At 40.2% G+C, this 18,925-nt stretch overlaps 1 protein-coding gene across 3 annotated transcripts in view; it reads right to left on the bottom strand.

Annotated features, from left to right (window-relative positions):
- SYBU (syntabulin) overlaps positions 1-18,925 on the bottom strand; it is a gene marked incomplete at both ends in the record, with an annotated part of 79,694 nt that overhangs the window by 44,602 nt on the left and 16,167 nt on the right. For all 3 annotated transcript variants that reach the window (XM_080693946.1, XM_080693947.1, XM_080693944.1), the window contains one exon: positions 9,267-9,468. In XM_080693946.1, the coding sequence (XP_080550072.1) occupies positions 9,267-9,468 (202 nt within the window). The remainder of the gene's footprint in view (positions 1-9,266; positions 9,469-18,925) is intronic.

The raw sequence follows: 18,925 nt of genomic DNA, 5'->3' as shown, positions 1-18,925 counted from the left end.
GCCCCTGGGTTCCATCCCCAGTAACTCAAAAAAAAAAAAAAAAAAAAAAAAAAGAAGCCTGTTCTGTCATTAAGCTGTCTCCTATCTCCTTCTCTGCCAAACCTTTCACTAAAGACTTACTAGAGTTAGCAAAAAAAAAAAAAAAATGCTTTTCATCTCACCAGGAACATGCGGAGCCCATGTGCTATCATGTACACTGCCCCCCTACACTGACTGCCCCCCCTACATTTCTTCTGCCTCTACCCTAGGGTAAGCCATCTAAATTTGGTGCTTTGCTACTAGGTTCACTTCTTGATATTCCAAGCTCTGTAGAATCACCAGAGGGATCTTAAACACATAAACAAAATCTTGTTTCTTTCTCTTCAAGCTCTCCATTAGCCTCACGTTACTCTGACAAGGGAGACTTCGTCTGCTCTCCCTCTTTCCCTTTCTAACTCACTGCTTTATCCAACACCTGCCCACTCCCCAGCCCTCCCCAAGTGTGAGGGAATACAGTGAAGTTCTCCGCTCAAATGCCATCTCTCCAGACGCCCCACTGCCCATCCCCGGAGGCATTCTACCACTGCACCTTGCCATATTGTCACTATCTAAATTTATCTTGTTTGTGTGCTTAGGCACCAGCCATCGCCCCACGTGAAAGGTAGGCACCATGACAACAGGCAACCTGTCTGTTTTTTCACTCCTTGATCCTTTGTGCCTGGACCAATGGAGTCAGCACGTTGTAAATCCTAACGAGCAGGTGTTGGGTGAATGAATGAATGAACACCAGCAAGTGCGCCGCCAAGATTCAAAACCCTGGTTTAACAGAAACCTCTTCTTAACTCCAGGATAAAGGGAGGGTTCTCTTTCCTTTGGACTCTTGCATGGCTACATTCCAGGCCGTGTATCTTGAAATGCAAGCCTGTCGCAGCTGTTTCTAAAACATCACCTCAGAACATCATGGCCTGCATCGTGCTGTTTATTGGTGTCCCTTTGTGGTTATCAGATACAGGCTTTGATGGTAGAAGAATTTAACTCACTGAATTATTCAAGAGAACAAACATACTACATGGTCTGAGGCAGGACAAGAAAAATAAAATTTTAGGTAGAAAGGAGCTGAGCTGGATAGGAAAGGGAAAATACATTTTTTTTTTAAATCTAGAAACTTAATAATCTTTAATTCTACCCTTCAGAGTCTGTTCTATCTGAGGCAAAAGAGTCAAAAGGCCCACATCCCTAATCACAAAGACCTCTTTCCACACCTGAGGTTCCTGAGGTGTTTAGTAAACAAAAGACCCAGAAGGAAGGTCAAGGACAGGTACCAATAGCCACCACCCTACTTGGAACCCAGAGGAATCTGTGGAAGTCCACACCTCCACCCCTGCTGTGTGACCCTACCCACTACCTCCTGCAGGTCTTATAAGAACTGTAAAACCCCCAAAGGCTTTTTCACACTCTTGAGGTGGTCATGTTTTTCTTGAATGTGTGTCCCCTACCTTCCTAAATAAACCTATCTTGGTCTTTGAAAATAAAAGCCCAGCCCTTTGAAGACAGTCTTCTGTTAAGGTTTGAGATGATACTGGTACTCCTTGAGTAAAGGGGTCAGGGCGGGGGAGGGGGGGGTACCTAAAGCATCAACCTACATGGTTCATGACTCTTCGTTTCTAAGTCTGCATAGAAAAGACAGTGCCAAGATTTATTTGTGTTATGCAGCTAGTTGATAATCACACTCACTGGTGGGTGTATGGCCTGCTGGTGTTCCCTATGTATAAGAGACCTCCACACATTACAGTCCTCAGCACTTGGCAGGCCCCCAGATTGGTGGTTAAGAACACTATACGAGCAATAAATCCCAGCAGACCCAGGATTTGGATGGCAATTACCTCCGGAAAGAGGATTATGATCCCCTAATTCTTAGGGGGGAATCCATTAAGGTTCATTGGGCACCATTGCATTGATGGGTACATCATCAAAAGCAGATGGGAGAGAGGCATGGGGGCAAAGACATAAACCTGCCATGAAGATAAGCATGTCCACTCATATCTAAGGTTTATTTTACTGGTTTGGTCCCTGGTGGAGGGAAGCGATTGACTTTAAAACAGCCTACCACAGAACATCTTTCACTATATTCTAGGTGAACAGTCTTTCTCTCAGGGTGAAAGTTTCAGAGATCCACTTCAGTGTACATGCAAAAGCTCTAGCTTGACCCTCCCTTAAGTATTTATGATACATAGAGCAGCATGTAAAATCTTTGGACCAATAGAAAAAGGCCAAGTTCATGGTGAAGTAGAGATCACTGAGTAAGGTCAGGGTGGGATAGGAAAAATAAAATGTTAAGTACAAAGGAGATGAACTGTGAAGAAAAGGGAAAATATACTGTTAAAATTTAGAAATTTCTGAACTTCATCCTACAGGGTGTATCTTGAGCAGAAGCCTCAATAGACCACATCTTTAATCAAAATGGCCTGGCTCCCCACCTGAGATTCCTGAGATGCTTAGTAAACAAAAAATCCATAAGGAAGGTCAAGTTCAGGTGTCACCCAGCCACCCACCCATGGATGCTGATGCTGGGAACCTGAGGATTCTGAGGAAGTCGAGACCTCCACCCCTCCAGTGTGCCTATCCCCACCTTCTCAAGGGGTCTCTTATAAAAAAGAACTGTGAGCCCCTAAAGATGCTTTCCTTCCCTCTTGAGATGGCCCGTGTTCTCCCTTGAACATGTATCTCCTGTCTTTGTCTCTGACTAGCACCTACTGAAATCTTTTTCTGCCATGGAAGCCAAGGACCCTGAGTTCCTAAGGTGAGAAATGGACCTTTTACCCCCTGACATGAGAACCCTCTCACGTTCTTTTGATGTCCACATGGTCGTGCTTAAATCACTGATCTGCATCCCCACAGCCTCCCTTTTTCCACTTTCCATACTTCACTGAAGTTATGATGATGCTCAGCTCACTGCTTTTATTATCAGTAGTAGCCAGCGTAATCTACACACACGGTCCATACCAGCCAATTCATATGCCTTAAGAATTTTTAAGGCCCTACCAACATTAACGAAAATAATTCTTTTTTTTTTTTTTTTTTTTTTGCAGCACTGGGGATAGAACTCAGGAGCATTCAACCTCTGAGCTATATCCCCAGCCCTATTTTTATAATTTTTTTTTATTTTGAAACAGGGTCTCACTGAGTTGCAAAGCACCTCACTAAGTAGCTGAAGTTGTCCGCGAACCACAATCCTCCTGTCTCAGGCTCCCAAATGCTGGGATTACAAGCATGCACCACCACCCAGCACCTTTTATTTAATTGCCACATTCAGCTTCTGTATTCACAGTGACTTCTTCAAGGGTGGATTTTACTGATTACTACATGGTTAAGAGTTAGAGACAAACCAGGCTTGGTGGCACATACCTGTAATCCCAGTGCTTGAGTGGCTGAGAGAGGGGAATCACAGGTTCAAGAACAAGCCTCAGCAATATAGCAAAGACTCTCAGCAATGTAGTGAAACCCTGTTTCAAAATAAAGAAGAAAATAGGGCTGGAGGGTGTAGCCTGGAGAAAGAATGCTTCTAGATTCAATCCCTAGTAACACACACACACACACACACACACACACACACACACACACACACACTCACACAGTGAAGGACAAGATTATCCTGTTTAAAATCTATTTAGAAGCTGTGTGACCTTGGACGATTACTAACCCTCAGTGTCCCTACTTCTAAAATGAGGGCTAATAGAGTCTTTTTTTCCCCATTGATGACAGAATTAGATGAGTAGAGTACTTGAATATTTTGCTAGGGACCGTCAATGCTCAGTAACTACTGGACAAAGAAAGAATCATATTTCCGAGTGTTATCCAAACCCAAAATTACATCTGATATGTCCTTCCAAATATTTTCATGAGGCCTCCAGTATATGAAATCGATGGCAGCCTATATCTGAGGTTGGGCTTTGCTGCTGGAAGACTTACACATTGGTGGGCTATTAGAAAAATATAGTCTTGCCAAAGGATGTAGAGAGTTTCCAAAACCAAAACCTTTTTTTTTTTTGCATTCAACTTTTAATTTTTTTTTTACTCTAGGAGAAATTTTTTAATGATTAAAACCTTTTCCGCCTTATATATCTCATTTTCTGCCAGTTCCACCATCACAATGACTTGGCCTGCCTTTATATCAACTACTGCACTTCATGCTGCAAGGTATTTCCAGCTGGTAGTGGTCTAAACACTGAGAAGGCCACTGGGTGTTTTAGTGGCCTTTTCTGGGCTCTTTCATATTTGCTCAATGTCAGGCCATCAGCTGAGAACTCACACTCCTGTCAGAGTGTCCTCCTATGTCACGTATTCCTCTCATCTTATATGAGCTGGGATACATGCCATATGCTAGAATTTTATTGCAAACAGACACAAGGTCTGCCTGAGAGTTTCAGTAGTTTTCCTATACATGTGTGGAATTTGTGACATCTTTATTAAGAACTACAAATGATCATAAGTAACATCTACTGAGGAGTTCATCTTTATAATATCTTCAACAATTCATTTTACAGATGCAGAGCGCAAAGTTTCGAGATGACAAGAAGCTGAAGAGCATACAGTTACAAAGTGGTGTATGAAGTTTGGACCAAGGATTTAGACTAGTCTGGTGGCTAGAAAATGTCCTCTGGCCAGGCATGGTGGTACAGGCTTGTCATCCCAGGACTCAGGAAGCTGAGACAGGAAGATCACAGGTTTGCAATAAGTCTTGGCAATATAGTGAGGCCCTCCACAACTTAGTGAGATCCTGTTTCAAAATAAAAAATAAAATAGAGCTGGGGGTGTACCTCAGAGGTGGAATGCTCTTGGGCTCAATTCCCAGTACCACATAAAAAAGGAGAAAAAAAAATCAGGAAAAAAAAAAGCGTCCCTTGAAACTCCTGCACATAGACGCTCTTTCCCCCAAGACAGGGTAAGTTGGTAACCTGGGGAGAAGCTGTGTAAGTGTATGCTCAGTTTTCCTTGAACTACTCCAGGTAGTTCACGTTGTTTTAAGTCTAGCCTGCATGTACTCCAGTTAGCTTGCCTGGCTATTATTTTATTTCACAGAACTGACTTTGAAGTGGAAATGACACTAGTGATAAGAAGGGAAACGTCTGTGGGCTGTGGCTGTGTGTGAAAGAGGATCTATTAAGGGAAGCAGTGTTGACTAATCACTAACCTACTTGGTGCCTTCTGAGTTTTCTAGCAAATACCTCTGAATGTGGGAAATCGGGTTTTTTTTAAGTAACCAATCCCTGACTATTGTTGCGAGGTTATTGTAGTTCAGCCTGGCCGGGTTTCCAATTTCAATAGCCTGGCTGGTGTCTGATGACAGGGGAATACTGACTTGGTGCGAAAGCTAAGGAGATACAGTGACGTCTTTCAAATGCAGATTTCAACATTTCTAAAACTGGATTTCTTTTTAATAACAGTGATCTTAACCATTTGCTCTTTACTTATCTCCTTTATCACTTCTGGTGGTGGTTTCTAATTATTTGCTTAATTTGTGTAGTTGTTCCCCCCCCCCCGCCCCGCCCTTTTCCTACTAGACTTGTGGACGAAGGATTTATTTATTTATTTATTTATTTATTTATTTATTTGGTACTGGGGTTCCTGGAAGCCCTTCCACCTCCGGGCTACACTCCCAGACCTATTTTATATTTTTATTTGGAAACACAGAGTCTCTTAAGCCAGCAAGGCTGGCTTCGAACCTGTGCGATTCTTCTGTCTCTGGCTCTGGCTCCCAAGCAGGGGGATTACAAGCATGAGCCACCACGCCCGGCGTGGACAAAGGATTTAATACTTCTATTTGTAAAACAATAACTGGTGGACCTTTTTCTTCCTGGGGTTGAGATACTCTCCAAGCAATAAAGCCAGGAATAAAGTTGGCTCAAGAAATGTCACTTAATGTATTAGCACAGTAATCCAATTAGGCTTTTCATTTCTGGGTAGAAGCAATTTCATCAGGAATGGGACTCCAAAATGAATACAGGAGAAGTGAGCGTTGGGGAGAGAATGTTACCACCTAAGATTTCTCAAAAATTATCCTTCATTCTTTTTTATAATTTTTAAATTTAATTTTATTTTTAATTTTTATTAGTGCATTATAATTGTACATACTAGTGACACATTTATTTGTTTGTTTGTTTATTTATTTATTGTGGTACTGGGACTTGAACCCAGGGACATTTTATCTCTGAACTATACCCCCGTCCTTATTTTATGATGTGTTTTAAGACAGGTTCTCACTAAGTGGCTAAGAGTGTTGCTATATTGCTGAGGCCGTCCTGGAACCTAGGATTCTCCTGCCTCAGCCTCCCATGTACTGGGAGATCTCAAGTATAGTCCTGATCTCCCTTTCTTTTTGTTCTACAGATCTGGAAATTGAACCCAGGGCCTTTCACAAGCTAGGGAAGTGTTCTACCATGAGCCATATCCCCAGCCCTTATTTTTAACATTTCATTGGTGCACTATAACTATACATAATAGTGAAATTCATAGTGATACAGTCATATCACCCCTTTTCATCTAATCTGTACTCTCTGTCCAGGCTTATCTTACAGTATTTTGCCTTAAATTACAAGCTCTCTAAAAGTAGAATAATGTCCATGTCATTCTTGCTCCATCCTCTCTCACACTCAACCTAATCCCTTGCACAAAGTACACACTATGCTTCTCACTTACATATCTCCTGGACACTGGCTTTATGATGGACACAAAACTGGGCTCTGGAGATTCAGCCTTGAGTGTGTTGCTGAATTTTCGGTAACAGGAAAATACAAGGCCATTATCCAACTGGACTGGAGGAATGTTTTTCTTTGCTCCTTGTTGGCGATTTTTAATTAAATCTGCATAGGTATTAAGTGATAGAAGCCAAAATGACAGAAGGCTTGCAGCCTCTGAGAAGATTCCAGAAGGCCTTCCTGGCTGGCAGGAAGAGCTTTGCTGCTGTGAGCTCTGCAGGGTGCTGCCGGGAGGCCACAGGCAGGCCAGCTCAGGGCTCAGCTCACCCTTCCAAAACCATCCCAGCATCCCCCCTGACCCCTTCCTCTTCTCCCTCTGCACCACAGACCCTGTGGACATTATTAGCTCTTTATCTTACTGACCTCAGGAGCATTTCAATAACTCCTTTTTTTGAGGTGAACAGCCGTGTTCCAGAATCTAGAAAAACAGACCTAAAATTAAATGGGCTTCCGTTACTTACTGTTCAAGGGCCCCCGAGCACCTGTATAGGAGCCACTAATTGCTTACTATTTTAATAAATGTGTATTGGTTTTAATGAGTCGATTTATTTTTAAAAAGTAGAGCATGCGTCGAGAGCTGCAGTTGAGTTTTGGCTGAGGGGAGAGGGTCACTCAGGGCCTGGAGAAGCAGTCCTTTTTCATGGGGTAAGAGATTATGTCTCTACATTTTATCAATTTGGAGTCATCCAGGGGCCTTGCTTCCCGGATTTCCTCTCTTCATATTTACAAGACTGACAGGTTTATTCTGCCAGACATTCAGAGAACTATAGGTCACAGTGCAGATTTTTCCCAAATACAAAGGCTTTCTGTACAGAATTGGGCCCCATTCAAAAGCATCAGTAACTTTTTTCTTAGTTACTCGTTCTTAGACAACTAAGAAACTTTAAGAAGCCTTTTAACTTGTGCAAGTAAACAACAACAAAAAAACAAGTAAAGCTTGCTTAGGTGATATTTATGCCTATGAGTGACTAAATCAGAATCAGTTGGCAAGAGGTTTGTTTCAGGCTCTGCCCATGGACAAGGGTCATTAAACTAGGATACACAAATTTTAAAAAAGGAGATCCATGAAACCGCTAAAGTACAATAATATCTTGTGCATCCAAGTGTTTGTTTTTTTTCTGTATTACAGGGCTATAGCCTCATAATGCGATTAATGGCTTTATAAGAAAAGAAAGAGATTTGAGCCAGTATATTTCCTTTCTCTTGCCAGGTGATGGTCACCTCCAGGTTATTGTGCAGTGAGAATTCCCTTGATAGATGCAGGCCCCTTGACCTTGGACTTCCCACCTTCTAAAACTGTAAGAAATAAATTATTTTCTTCCTACATTACCCAGTCACAGGTATTATGTTACAGTAAGACAAAACAGACTCAGACAAAGGCATATACTAGAAAAGACAGACAATAGAAAATGTTAACAAGGATGTGGAGAAACTGGAACTCTCATATATTCTTGGTGGGAATGTAAAATGGTTCAGCCATTTTGGAAGACAGTCTGGCAGTCCCTCCAAGAAATTAAACAGTTACCATATAACCCAGCAATTTTATTCCTAAGGAGATATCCAAGGGAACTGAAAACATGTTCATATAAACGCTTATATACCAAAGTTCATAGCACCATTATTCACAACAGCTAAAATATGGGAAACAATCCAGCCAGATACAGTGGTACACACTTTTAATCTTAGTATGTGGGGGGCTGAGACAGAAGGATCACAGGTTTGAGGATAGCCTCTAACAGAAAACAAAATATTTAAGTAAGCAAGTATGCCCATCTCTATAGACTTATTTACATCAAGATAAATTGTTCTTTTCACAATTGGGGTCACTTTGGATGGTATAGCAATGTCTTTTTTTTTTTTTTTTTTTGGTACTGGGGATGGAATCCAGGGGCATTCTACCTCCAAGTGACACCCAGAGCCCTAGTTTTTATTCTTTATTTTGAAACAGGGTCTCACTTACAAGCGTTCACCACCATGCCCAGCAAGCAATGTCTTCTTATTTTATAATTTATTTTATAATTTATGCTAGAATTGATTATATAGTTCAAATTTCTGTTATACCATCTTATATTTCTTCAACTTGGTTCCTTAAAAAAATCTCTTTCTAGGATGGGCATGGTGGCACATATTTATAATGCCAGCATTTGGGAGGCTGAGACAGGCTGAGTCAGTTTGCAGACAGCCTCAGCTACTTACTGAGGCCCTTTGCAACTCAGTGAGACCCTGTTACAAAACAAAGAATAAAATATAGGGCTGACGGTGGAGCTTGGAGGTAGAATATCCCTGGGTTCCATCCCCAGTACCGAAAAAAAAAAAATTCTCTTCCTAATGGATACATGTCACTATACTGAATTATTAACAACTATTACAGAAAAGATTCCACTTGACATACTACCTCCTTCAAAAACGAGTTCTGGGCATAGGATTAGTGATCCTTGCCTTGATATAAGTGATTTGATATAGGTATTTGGTTCCAAACAGGAAATCACTCTAGTCATATTATTCTGATCAAAACACGAAGAGTCAGTACACCTACCTGGCTTTACAAGGCCTGTCTTTGCTTCCTTCTTATATCGAGACGACTGGACGCTTCCCTCACCAACCATTCCAGTCGTGCACTTCTTTCTGGTAAAGTCTTCATCACTGCCAGGGCAAAAGCCTAAGGGGCTGTTTCCAGTATCCGAGGGCGTCTTCACAGGAGATACTGACTGGCTGCTAGGACAGCCTGTGTCATCTAGGAGACAGGGATCAATACATGTCTAGTGAGGAGGGGAAATCAGTGATGGCAAAGAGAAGCCAGGCACCCCAAGCATGCACCTCAGCGTCCCCACACACTCTGCTTAGGAGGCCCAGGTGACTGCTATGGACACAATGTTCCCACAATTCTCTTTCCATTTTTCCATATTTTGGCCATGTATGCTAGGTAACAAGGAAACTACTAACTATTTTAAGGCAATTTTAAAAGCAAACCCTTATAAACTTTTTTGAACCATAATATTACTGTAACATCATGAGAAAACCAAACATGTATCTGAATATTTTTGCGCAGTAAAATTTTGGGTCATACAAGACGTGGGGAGGGGGCTAGTAATGAAAAATTCACCAGAACCACACAAGATTGCATGTGTGTATGCTTCAGAACTGTTCATGTTAGAAAAATACAGTGATTTGAATATTCTTGACCACACCCAGTCTGGAATCACTTGCCCCATCAATTGGTTAATAGATTTTGATAGGCAAGACTGCTGGCTTTGTATGTTCAAAGAGGCAGAAAAAAAGTGACCTATGAGCCGGGCGTGGTGGCGCACCCTTGTAATCCCAGCATTCCAGAGGCTGAGACCTAGAGGATCGTGGTTCGCGGACAGCCTCAGCTACTTAGTGAGGCCCCCTGCAACTCAGTAAGACCCGGTTTCAAAATAAAGAATAAAAGATAGGGTAGGGGATGTAGCTCGGAGGTCAAATGCCCCTGGGTTCCATCCCCAGACCCGAAAAAAAAAAAGTGACCTATCACATAAGCCCAACCAAAAATACATCAATCAGATTGTTGTCGTTACCAAGCTCATTATTTTAAGTTAATATGTGTGAAAAAGTGACCTATATAGATGCTTATTAAGCAAAGAGGAAATAAGCAGGGAATCCACGCTGCTGACTCCTATAAATACTTTCCACATATATTGAAGTGTTTATTTTTAATTTTTTTTTAATTTTTAAGGGTCTGGGGATAGAACCCAGGAGCATTTGACCTCTGAGCTACACCCCCTGCCCTAGTTTTTATTCTTTATTTTGAAACCAGGTCTTGCTGAGTTGCAGAGGGCTTCACTAAGTAGCTGAGGCCTTCCGCAAACCGCGATCCTCTGGTCTCAGCCTCCCGAATGCTGGGATTACAAGCATGTGTCACCATGCCCAGCTTATTGAAGTGTTTATGATGAAGTGCTCATTTAAATATATACAGTGTAAATATAATATATTATTAAAATATATATTTGATACTGAAATTGTGTCTACTCAAATTGGTCATCCAATTTTAAATTTTCACTATTAAATACTTTTTTAGTATATGGAGACTTTTTTCTTTTTTTGGTGGTACTGGGGTTCCTGGAAGCCCTTCTACCTCCAGGCTACACTCCCAGACCTATTTTTTTATATTTTTATTTGGAAACAGGGTCTCTTAAGCCAGCGCAGCTGGCTTCGAACCTGTGTGATCCTCCTGTCTCCGCCTCCCAAGCGCGGGGGATTACAAGCATGTACCACCACGCCCGGCTATGAAGACAGTTTGAAGGTGGAGACTATAGTAACTAATAAGACAAAAGAATGAATAATATATAACACTAATAATTTTAGGACTACTAAATTTGTATGACTATTAAGGACCAAAATAATGTGCCATCTATCAAAGGCTATCTTAAGACTCCATGGCAGTAGTAATGACAGAAACTGAGGTAGGCCTGAATAAAATATGTTCATTGCCTGAATTTTGCCTAGAATTCATCTAAAAAAGAATTGCCATTGCTTCAATTTTTTTTGGCTTTTATTTCATTTTTTATTACGAAATATCCCAGTTCCTGGAACAAAGTGAACTTGGCCCTAACAGAATGATTTATTTCTCCCAATGTCTTCTTTTTTTTTAACTTTTGGACATACCAATATTCATAGGACCTCTGTGGTCTATTTCTGGAGATGACAGTGTTTAGTACAAGCTCATGTCTCCTTTATAGTGCTACATGCTTCCTGAGCCATGATCTAGTGGCTGCTACTGATGAGCTACTTGCTCACCATCCTGCTTTTCTATTATATTTACACATCCCCTGTCCCCTGCTTCAACCCAAAGCTGAATCTATGGGTATTCATGGGTATTCCATTCCCTGCCCTTTTTATTTTTAATTTTAATATAGGGAGGCGGAGACAGGAGGATCGCACAGGTTCGAAGCCAGCGATGCTGGCTTAATAGACCCTGTTTCCAAATAAAAAAGTATAAAAATAGGTCTGGTAGTGTAGCCTGGAGGTAGAAGGGTTTCCAGGAACTCCAGTACCACACACACACACACACACACACACACACACACACACACACACACACACAAGGGTCATACTGCTGACCTCAAATATGTGAGGCTTGTGTCTTAGCCTTCCCAAATACTGAGATTACACCTGGCTCTGAGCTAAAGGTACAAAGTTTCTAATTATTCAAGGAGATTCAGCAATTTTTACAAGGCTCAACAGGTCTGCACTCAGCCTCAGAAAGACTCTTTTCTTGGCTCCTATCCCAAAGCAGATTAACTGGAATGAATGAGGTCTCATCATTCAAAATTACCTATTGCCTTTAAAATTATTTCCTTATGAGTCAGCTCTGTAAATTACTTCTTTAAAAAAAAAAAGGTGCAAGTAAAAAATCTGTTTAGAATGTCTACCCTGAAAAGTCATTTTTTTCTTGAATATCTTCAGGTTTATAGAAACAAAAACGATTTCCAGTATTAAGAAATCCTATCGAAACTATGCTTTAAATAAAGAGAAAACAAATGTGTCTTGTTTGATTCTATTGACATTTTTTGGAGCTAAAATAAAAAAGAAATATGTACACATCACGTTTGCAGTGCTAGTTAAATTCAAGGATTAAGGGCTAGAGTCTGGTTTATGATTGAGAATTAAAATTATTTAGGGTGGTGGCCGTGTGAAACAAGTGGTGGCAATCTTTCACCCCAAGCGTGTGCCTCGCCTATCATCAATATTTACAGCCTGTATCACCAGGGGCAGGGAATGAGAAGATAAATACTTAAGTAAATCCTCAACTTTGGGTACTTCTTTTGTTGTTGTTTTTTCCCCTTGTTTTCTTTTATATTTCCTTTTACCTTCCTTCCTTTTTTCCTTCCTTCCTTCCTTCCTTCCTTCCTTCCTTCCTTCCTTCCTATCATCTATCTATCATCTCTTTATGTAGTTTTGGTACTGGAGATTGAACTCAGAGGCATTCTATCTCTTAGCTACACTTTATTTGGCTATTGGGAATTGAACCCAGGGACATTCTACCTCTGAGTTACACATCAGCTCTTTTTAATATTTGTTTTGAAACAGGCGCTGGCTAAATTGCTGAGACTCTCACTAAATTGCTGGTTTTGAACTCGAAAACCTTCTATCTTAGCCTTTCAAGTACTGGGATTACAGGTGTGTGCCACCACACCTGGCTCCTACTATTTTATTTTTATACAAGGTCTCACTAAATTTTTGAGATTAGCATTGGAACTGCGATCCTCCTATTTTAGCTTCCCAAATACCAGGATTACAGGCATGTGCCACCGCACCTGGCTTTGGGTACTTCTTGAAGAATTAGAATCACTGTATAAACCTCTTTTTCTTTTTTTTTTGTGGTACTGGGGATTGAACCCAGAGGCATTCAATCTCCAAGTTATATCCCAGATCTTTTACTTTTTTGTCTAGAAACAGGGTCTTCCCTAGGTTGCTGAGAATCTCTCTAAATTGCTGAGGCTGATCCTGAACTGGTGATCCTCCTGTCTCAGCTTCCCAAGTACTGGGATTACAGGCATGCACACCATGCCAGGCTTAATCATCTATCTACTATTGTACTTCATACTGTACTAAGGGGGAAGCAATAAGAATAGAAGATGTGATCTTTTATTGGTTAATGGAATGTGCATCAATTTCTGGCAATGAAGCAGCCTGCAGGCATTTACCCAGTCCCTGTCCTGATGGGGCTTATCCACAAGCCAAAAGAATTTGCTATATATCACTTATGTTGCACAGTTCTCGGAAACCAGCATGTCAGTTCGAGTAAATGCATACCCAAGAAAATCGATAAGTTCTCAGAGCAGCCTGGGATTTTGGTCTGGGTTGTCTAATGGTATCAACATTAGCAAAGGAATTTAGTTAAGACAGGGCAGAGCCATTAATTTTTCTACTACAGAGGAGACACTTGAAGTCGTGCGTTGTAAGACCATAGCTCAAGCACAAAGCTTCATGTGCCAGAGAGCCATCTGGTCACCCGCAGCACCTGAGGAATTTTGCTGTGTGCACAACTCTCTGTTAGGGCTTGTTCTCTGCTCGCCCTCCCTCATCTCTCTTTTGTGGCACAGATGGATGCTCACCAACACTTAAGATGAAAATAATATTCTTTTGTGCAATTCAAAGCAAAGTATTTCCAGCTCAGATTTGCTCTGAAAGTCTAAGCACGGCAAAGCCAAGCTGAAGTTCTTTGGTTGTTCAAATCTATTCTTACTCTGGGCTAACCTATACCTGGACCAGGTATGCTAGAGATGGATTAAACCTGCTTCAGTTCAATTCTTTGGGTGTTCCCTGAGGAAGGAAACAGACACTTTTTAGACAATTAGAGACATTTCAGTGCTCTTTAACACAACAGGGAATTATGTTATGTTAGTAATTAAAATGGCACTGTGATTATATAAGAAAAGCTTTTTCAAATCAATGGATGCTGAGGTATGTAGGTAGACTTGAAATGACATGATGTCTAGAGATTTGCTTTACAGTGCTTCAACAAGAGTTGGGCAAGGTGACACATGCCTGTAACCCCACTCCTTGGAAGGCTGAGATAGAAGGATCACAGGTTCACAGCCGGCCTCAGCAACTTAGTGAGACCCTGTTTCAAATTAAAAAATAAAACAGTGTTGGGGGTATGGAAGTGTGGTTGGAGGTAGAATGCTCTTGGGTTCAATTCCCAGTAACACACACATACACATACCCCCCCCACACACACACACACAGCTTCAGCAAGGAATACAAAAAGGTTAAATGTAGTAAATACAGCAATATCTCCTATGGTTTTACCTGGTTAAAGTGGAGAGTGAACATATGAGAGGTCATTGCACTCTTCTGGTGTGTGTGTGTGTGTGTGTGTGTGTGTGTGTGTGTGTGTGTTTTACCGGGGATGGAACCCAGGGGCATTGTAGCTCAGAGCTACATCCCCAGCCCTATTTTTTAATTTTTGAAACAGGGTCTCACTGAGTTGCAAAGGCCTTGCTAAGTAGCTAAAGCTGTCTGCAAACCACAATCCTCTGGTATCGCCTTCTGAATGCTGGGATTACAACTGTGCACAACCACACCCTGGCTACTATTCTGATTTTGAATAGGCCCTAGAAAGTTTCAAAATATTTTATTTAATTTCTTAAAAATATTATTTTAAATGAGTAACTATTTAAAATAGGTTTAAACATAAAATATTAAAGAACAATTCTATTTTATGGAGTATTTTTAGTTTTTTTCTCACTACTATAAATATTGACTTAATAACATAGTTTATGGAAACTTCTTTCATCAAATCTTTGATTTGCTTATAGAATCATGTCTGCTAAAAATATTAAACCTTCTAAGGAGTTTGAGACAATTTATATATATTCCTGTTATTATACGAGAATATTCCATTTATTAAATTCCTGTGAATATTAAAATTTTGTTTGTAATTTTCAAGTTAATTAAAATAGATTTTTGAGGTTCTAACTTACATGTCTTTATTTGTTAAGCTTAATGTCTTTCAGATATTTTCTGGCCTTATTTTAAGCCTATATGATAAGTTCATATCCTTTGGTAGGTTTTCTATTTGGGTAATCATCTGTAGGATCTATAGGAAATCTATGATCTTAATGATCTACAGGAAATCCTTATATATTAAAAGCATTACTCCTTTGTCATATCTCACCTAGTTTGTTGTTTGCTTTTAACTTAATAATCTTTTTTTTTTTTTTTTGGTACCGGAGATTGAATCCAGGGGCATTCTACCCCTAAACTATACCCCCAGTTCTATTTTTTATTCTTTATTGTTTTTTGTTTTGCTTTGTTTTCTTTTGTTTTTTTGGTGATGGTGGTACTGGGGGTGGAATCCAGAGGCTTTCTACCTCCGGGCTATACTCCCAGACCTATTTTGAAACAGGGTCTCACTGAGTTGCTGAAAGCCTCACTAAGTAGCTGAGGCTGGCTTCAAACCCGTGCGATCCTCCTGTCTCAGCCTCCCAAGCGTGGGGATTACAAGCGTGCGCCACCACGCCCGCCTTCTTTATTGTTTAAAACAGAGTCTCACTAAGTTGCAAAGGGCCTAAGTAGCTGAGGCTGGGTGCAAACCTTTGCTGCTCCTGTCTCAGTCTCCCAAGTACTGGGATTACAAGCATGCACCACCACATCCTGCAGTTTGTTCTAAAACAGGGTCTCTTGCTAAACTGCTAAGAATCTCTCTAAACTGTTGAGGTTGGTCTAGAACTTGCAATCCTTTTATCTCAGCTTTACAAGTACTAGGATTACAGGTGTGTGACACCATGCCTAGTTTAACTTAATATCCTTGACAGTCAAACCTTTTTCTAGTATTTCAAATATCTTCACATTTTCCTTTGTGATTCTGCCAAAGCTTTTATGCTTAGAATATTCTTTTTTAAACCTAACGGCATTTGCCTACATTTTCTTCTAGATATTTATAGATTCAGTTTTCATTTAAATTAAATCCAAAAGGAATTCATTTTAAAATGCAGTGTGAAGGTTATGTGCTTATTTTATTATAATTTTAAGAAAATATATTCTTTCATTATTTTCCAATGTTTTAATTATAAAAAAATTGAAATCAGTGAATATTTTTGCACAGCTAATTTGTATGTTTTAAAATATTGAGATTGCCCAAAGTATGCATGAGTGAGTACATATTATAAAATTTCCTGATAAGCTGGGTGTGGTGGCACACACTTGTAATCTTAGTATTTGGGAGATTTAGGAGGATCATGGGCTTGGGGTTAGCCTCACCAACTTAGGGAGGCCCTCAGCAACTAAGTGAGACCTTGTTTCAAAATAAAAAATAAAATGAACTGGGAGGTATATCCCAGAGGTAGGATGGCCCTGGGTTCAAATCTCAGTACAAAAAAAAAAAAAAATCCTGACAAATATTTAACAAATATGCTTAACAACCAGTACCACTGAACACATTTCATGGTAATTATGGCTACTTAAATCTCATACCAATTACACGTAAGGATAAAACACCAGGTACTAAAAATTACAGCTAGAACGTTTCTTAAAGTCCAAGAAGCATCTCTCAACCTTTTCTACACCTAAAACGTTTTAAATTTCTATTTTAGTAGTCACTAGTTTTCCAAAATGTTGAACTAAACAATTCCAGAAGACACACTTAAAAATAACATCAGGCAGAGGAAAACGTGGTTTTGTGCCGTCTTGAAACATTCAGTTATGGTTTGATGCTATTCAACGTTCAGTTGCATAATTTAAGGGAAAAATCATTGCTATTTTAAGGAAACATTACTTTGAACTCTATAGAACTCCAGTTGAGCGTAATGAACAAAAGAAGTACTTACTGACTACCCATCCATTCAGTAAATATTTATTAAATTCTATTTACCAGATGCCATCATATCTGTTACTTCTCTTATTGCTTCAGATACCAGCATTTTTAAAGTTTGATGGAGACAGGGAAAATGTCAAAGCTTGACCTCATAGTCAACCCAGACCACACAAAATTCTTACCACACTCCACTCATATGTACTGAAAGTACAGAAGTAAGGTAATAAAACTAACATTTATTAAGTACCTATCATGTGACAAGCACTCTCATTTTCTATATATATATATATATATTATTTTTTATTTTTTGTGGTGGTACTGGGGGTGGAACCCAGAGGCTTTCTACCTTCTGGGCTATACTCCCAGACCTATTTTTTTTTTTTTTTTTTTGCGGGTCTAGGGGTGGAACCGCGGGGCATTCTACCTCCGAACCACACCCCCTTCCCTATTTTTTATTCTTTATTTTGAAACCAGGTCTCACTGAGTTGCAGAGGGCCTCACTAAGTAGCTGAGGCTATCCACGAACCGCGATCCTCTGGTCTTAGCCTCCCAAATGCTGGTACTACAAGCGTGGGATACCACGCCCAGCTTTTTTATATTTTATTTGGAAACAGGTCTAACTAAGTTGCTGAGAGCATCACTAAGTTGCTGAGGCTGGCTTCAAAACTGTGCTATCCTCTTGTCTCAGTTTCCCAAGCGCGGGGATTATAAGCGTGCACCACCACGTCCGGCTTCTTTATGTAATTTTAATAATGTATTACAATTGGGAAAACTTAGCCTCAGGGAGGTTCTTAAGAATTTCATAGCGGGGCTTGGTGACACACGCTTGTAATCCGAGCATTCAGGAGGCTTGAGACTGGAGGATGGCGGTTCGTGGACAGCGTCAGCTACTTAGTGAGGCCCTACGTAACTTAGTGAAACCCTGTTTCAAAATAAAGAATAAAAAAAAAAATTGGGCAGGAGGTGTAGCTCAAAAGTTGAATGCCCCTGGGTTCCATCCCCAGACCCGAAAAAAAAAAAAAAAAAAAGAATTTCATGGTCGCACAGGTATTAAGTAAATGACTCCGGATTTTAACTCTGTTCATAGGACAAAGTGCCTGTTTTTATCACTACCATAAGCTAGCTGTTTTTTCAAAATTCTCTACTTATGCTTATTCCAAGAGGAAACATCAGCAATCCTGAGAATGCCCAAATTAAAAACAGACAAAGGAAACTGTTAGAAAGAATCCATCCCATAATAAGCCGACCACAAAAATTTGAGGCAAGAAGAACTTTCTAGTTGCTTCCAGTATTCCCGCCTCAATCCATGCAGCCATCTGCTCAAAATGCATCCTAGCTTAAAAAATAATTACAGGATGTTACTAACTGGTGGCCAACGTCGCAGTGTGAGAATCCCATCCATCCATCCACCCATCCTTTCCACAAATAATTATTGATTTCCTGTTGTATGTCAGGTATCTTTCTACATGTCAGGGATATAATAACGATCAAAAGTCAGATACTTATCCTTAAGGAGTTCACATTTCTAGTGGTGAGGAGAGAGTAATTTTAATAAGCAAACAGAAAACCTGATAAATATGATATTTTGAATTCTGATGTACTGTTTACCAAATAACTGTTGATATTACATAGTCCAAACAGGTGGAAGCTTCTAAAAAAGGTAATTTGCACTGAGATGAAGTTTAAAAAATGAGAAGCAACTAATCAGAGGAAATGTAGAGAAAATAATTCCAGGCAAAAGAAACCACAAGTACAAAAAGCTCTGAGATAGGAAGAAGTAAAGTGCCTTGAGGAAACTGAAAGGAGGTTGATGGGAGGGAATTATTGACAGTGGGGTGAAGGAGGCAGAAGCCAAGCGTGTGCAGTATAGTAGGCCAGGAATCATTAGTGCCAA

The sequence above is a fragment of the Muscardinus avellanarius genome (genome assembly GCF_963383645.1).
Source record: "Muscardinus avellanarius genome assembly, chromosome: 4".
NCBI lineage: Eukaryota > Metazoa > Chordata > Mammalia > Rodentia > Gliridae > Muscardinus > Muscardinus avellanarius.
Note: the sequence above shows the minus strand (reverse complement) of the source record. Positions and strands in the feature narration are given on the sequence as shown.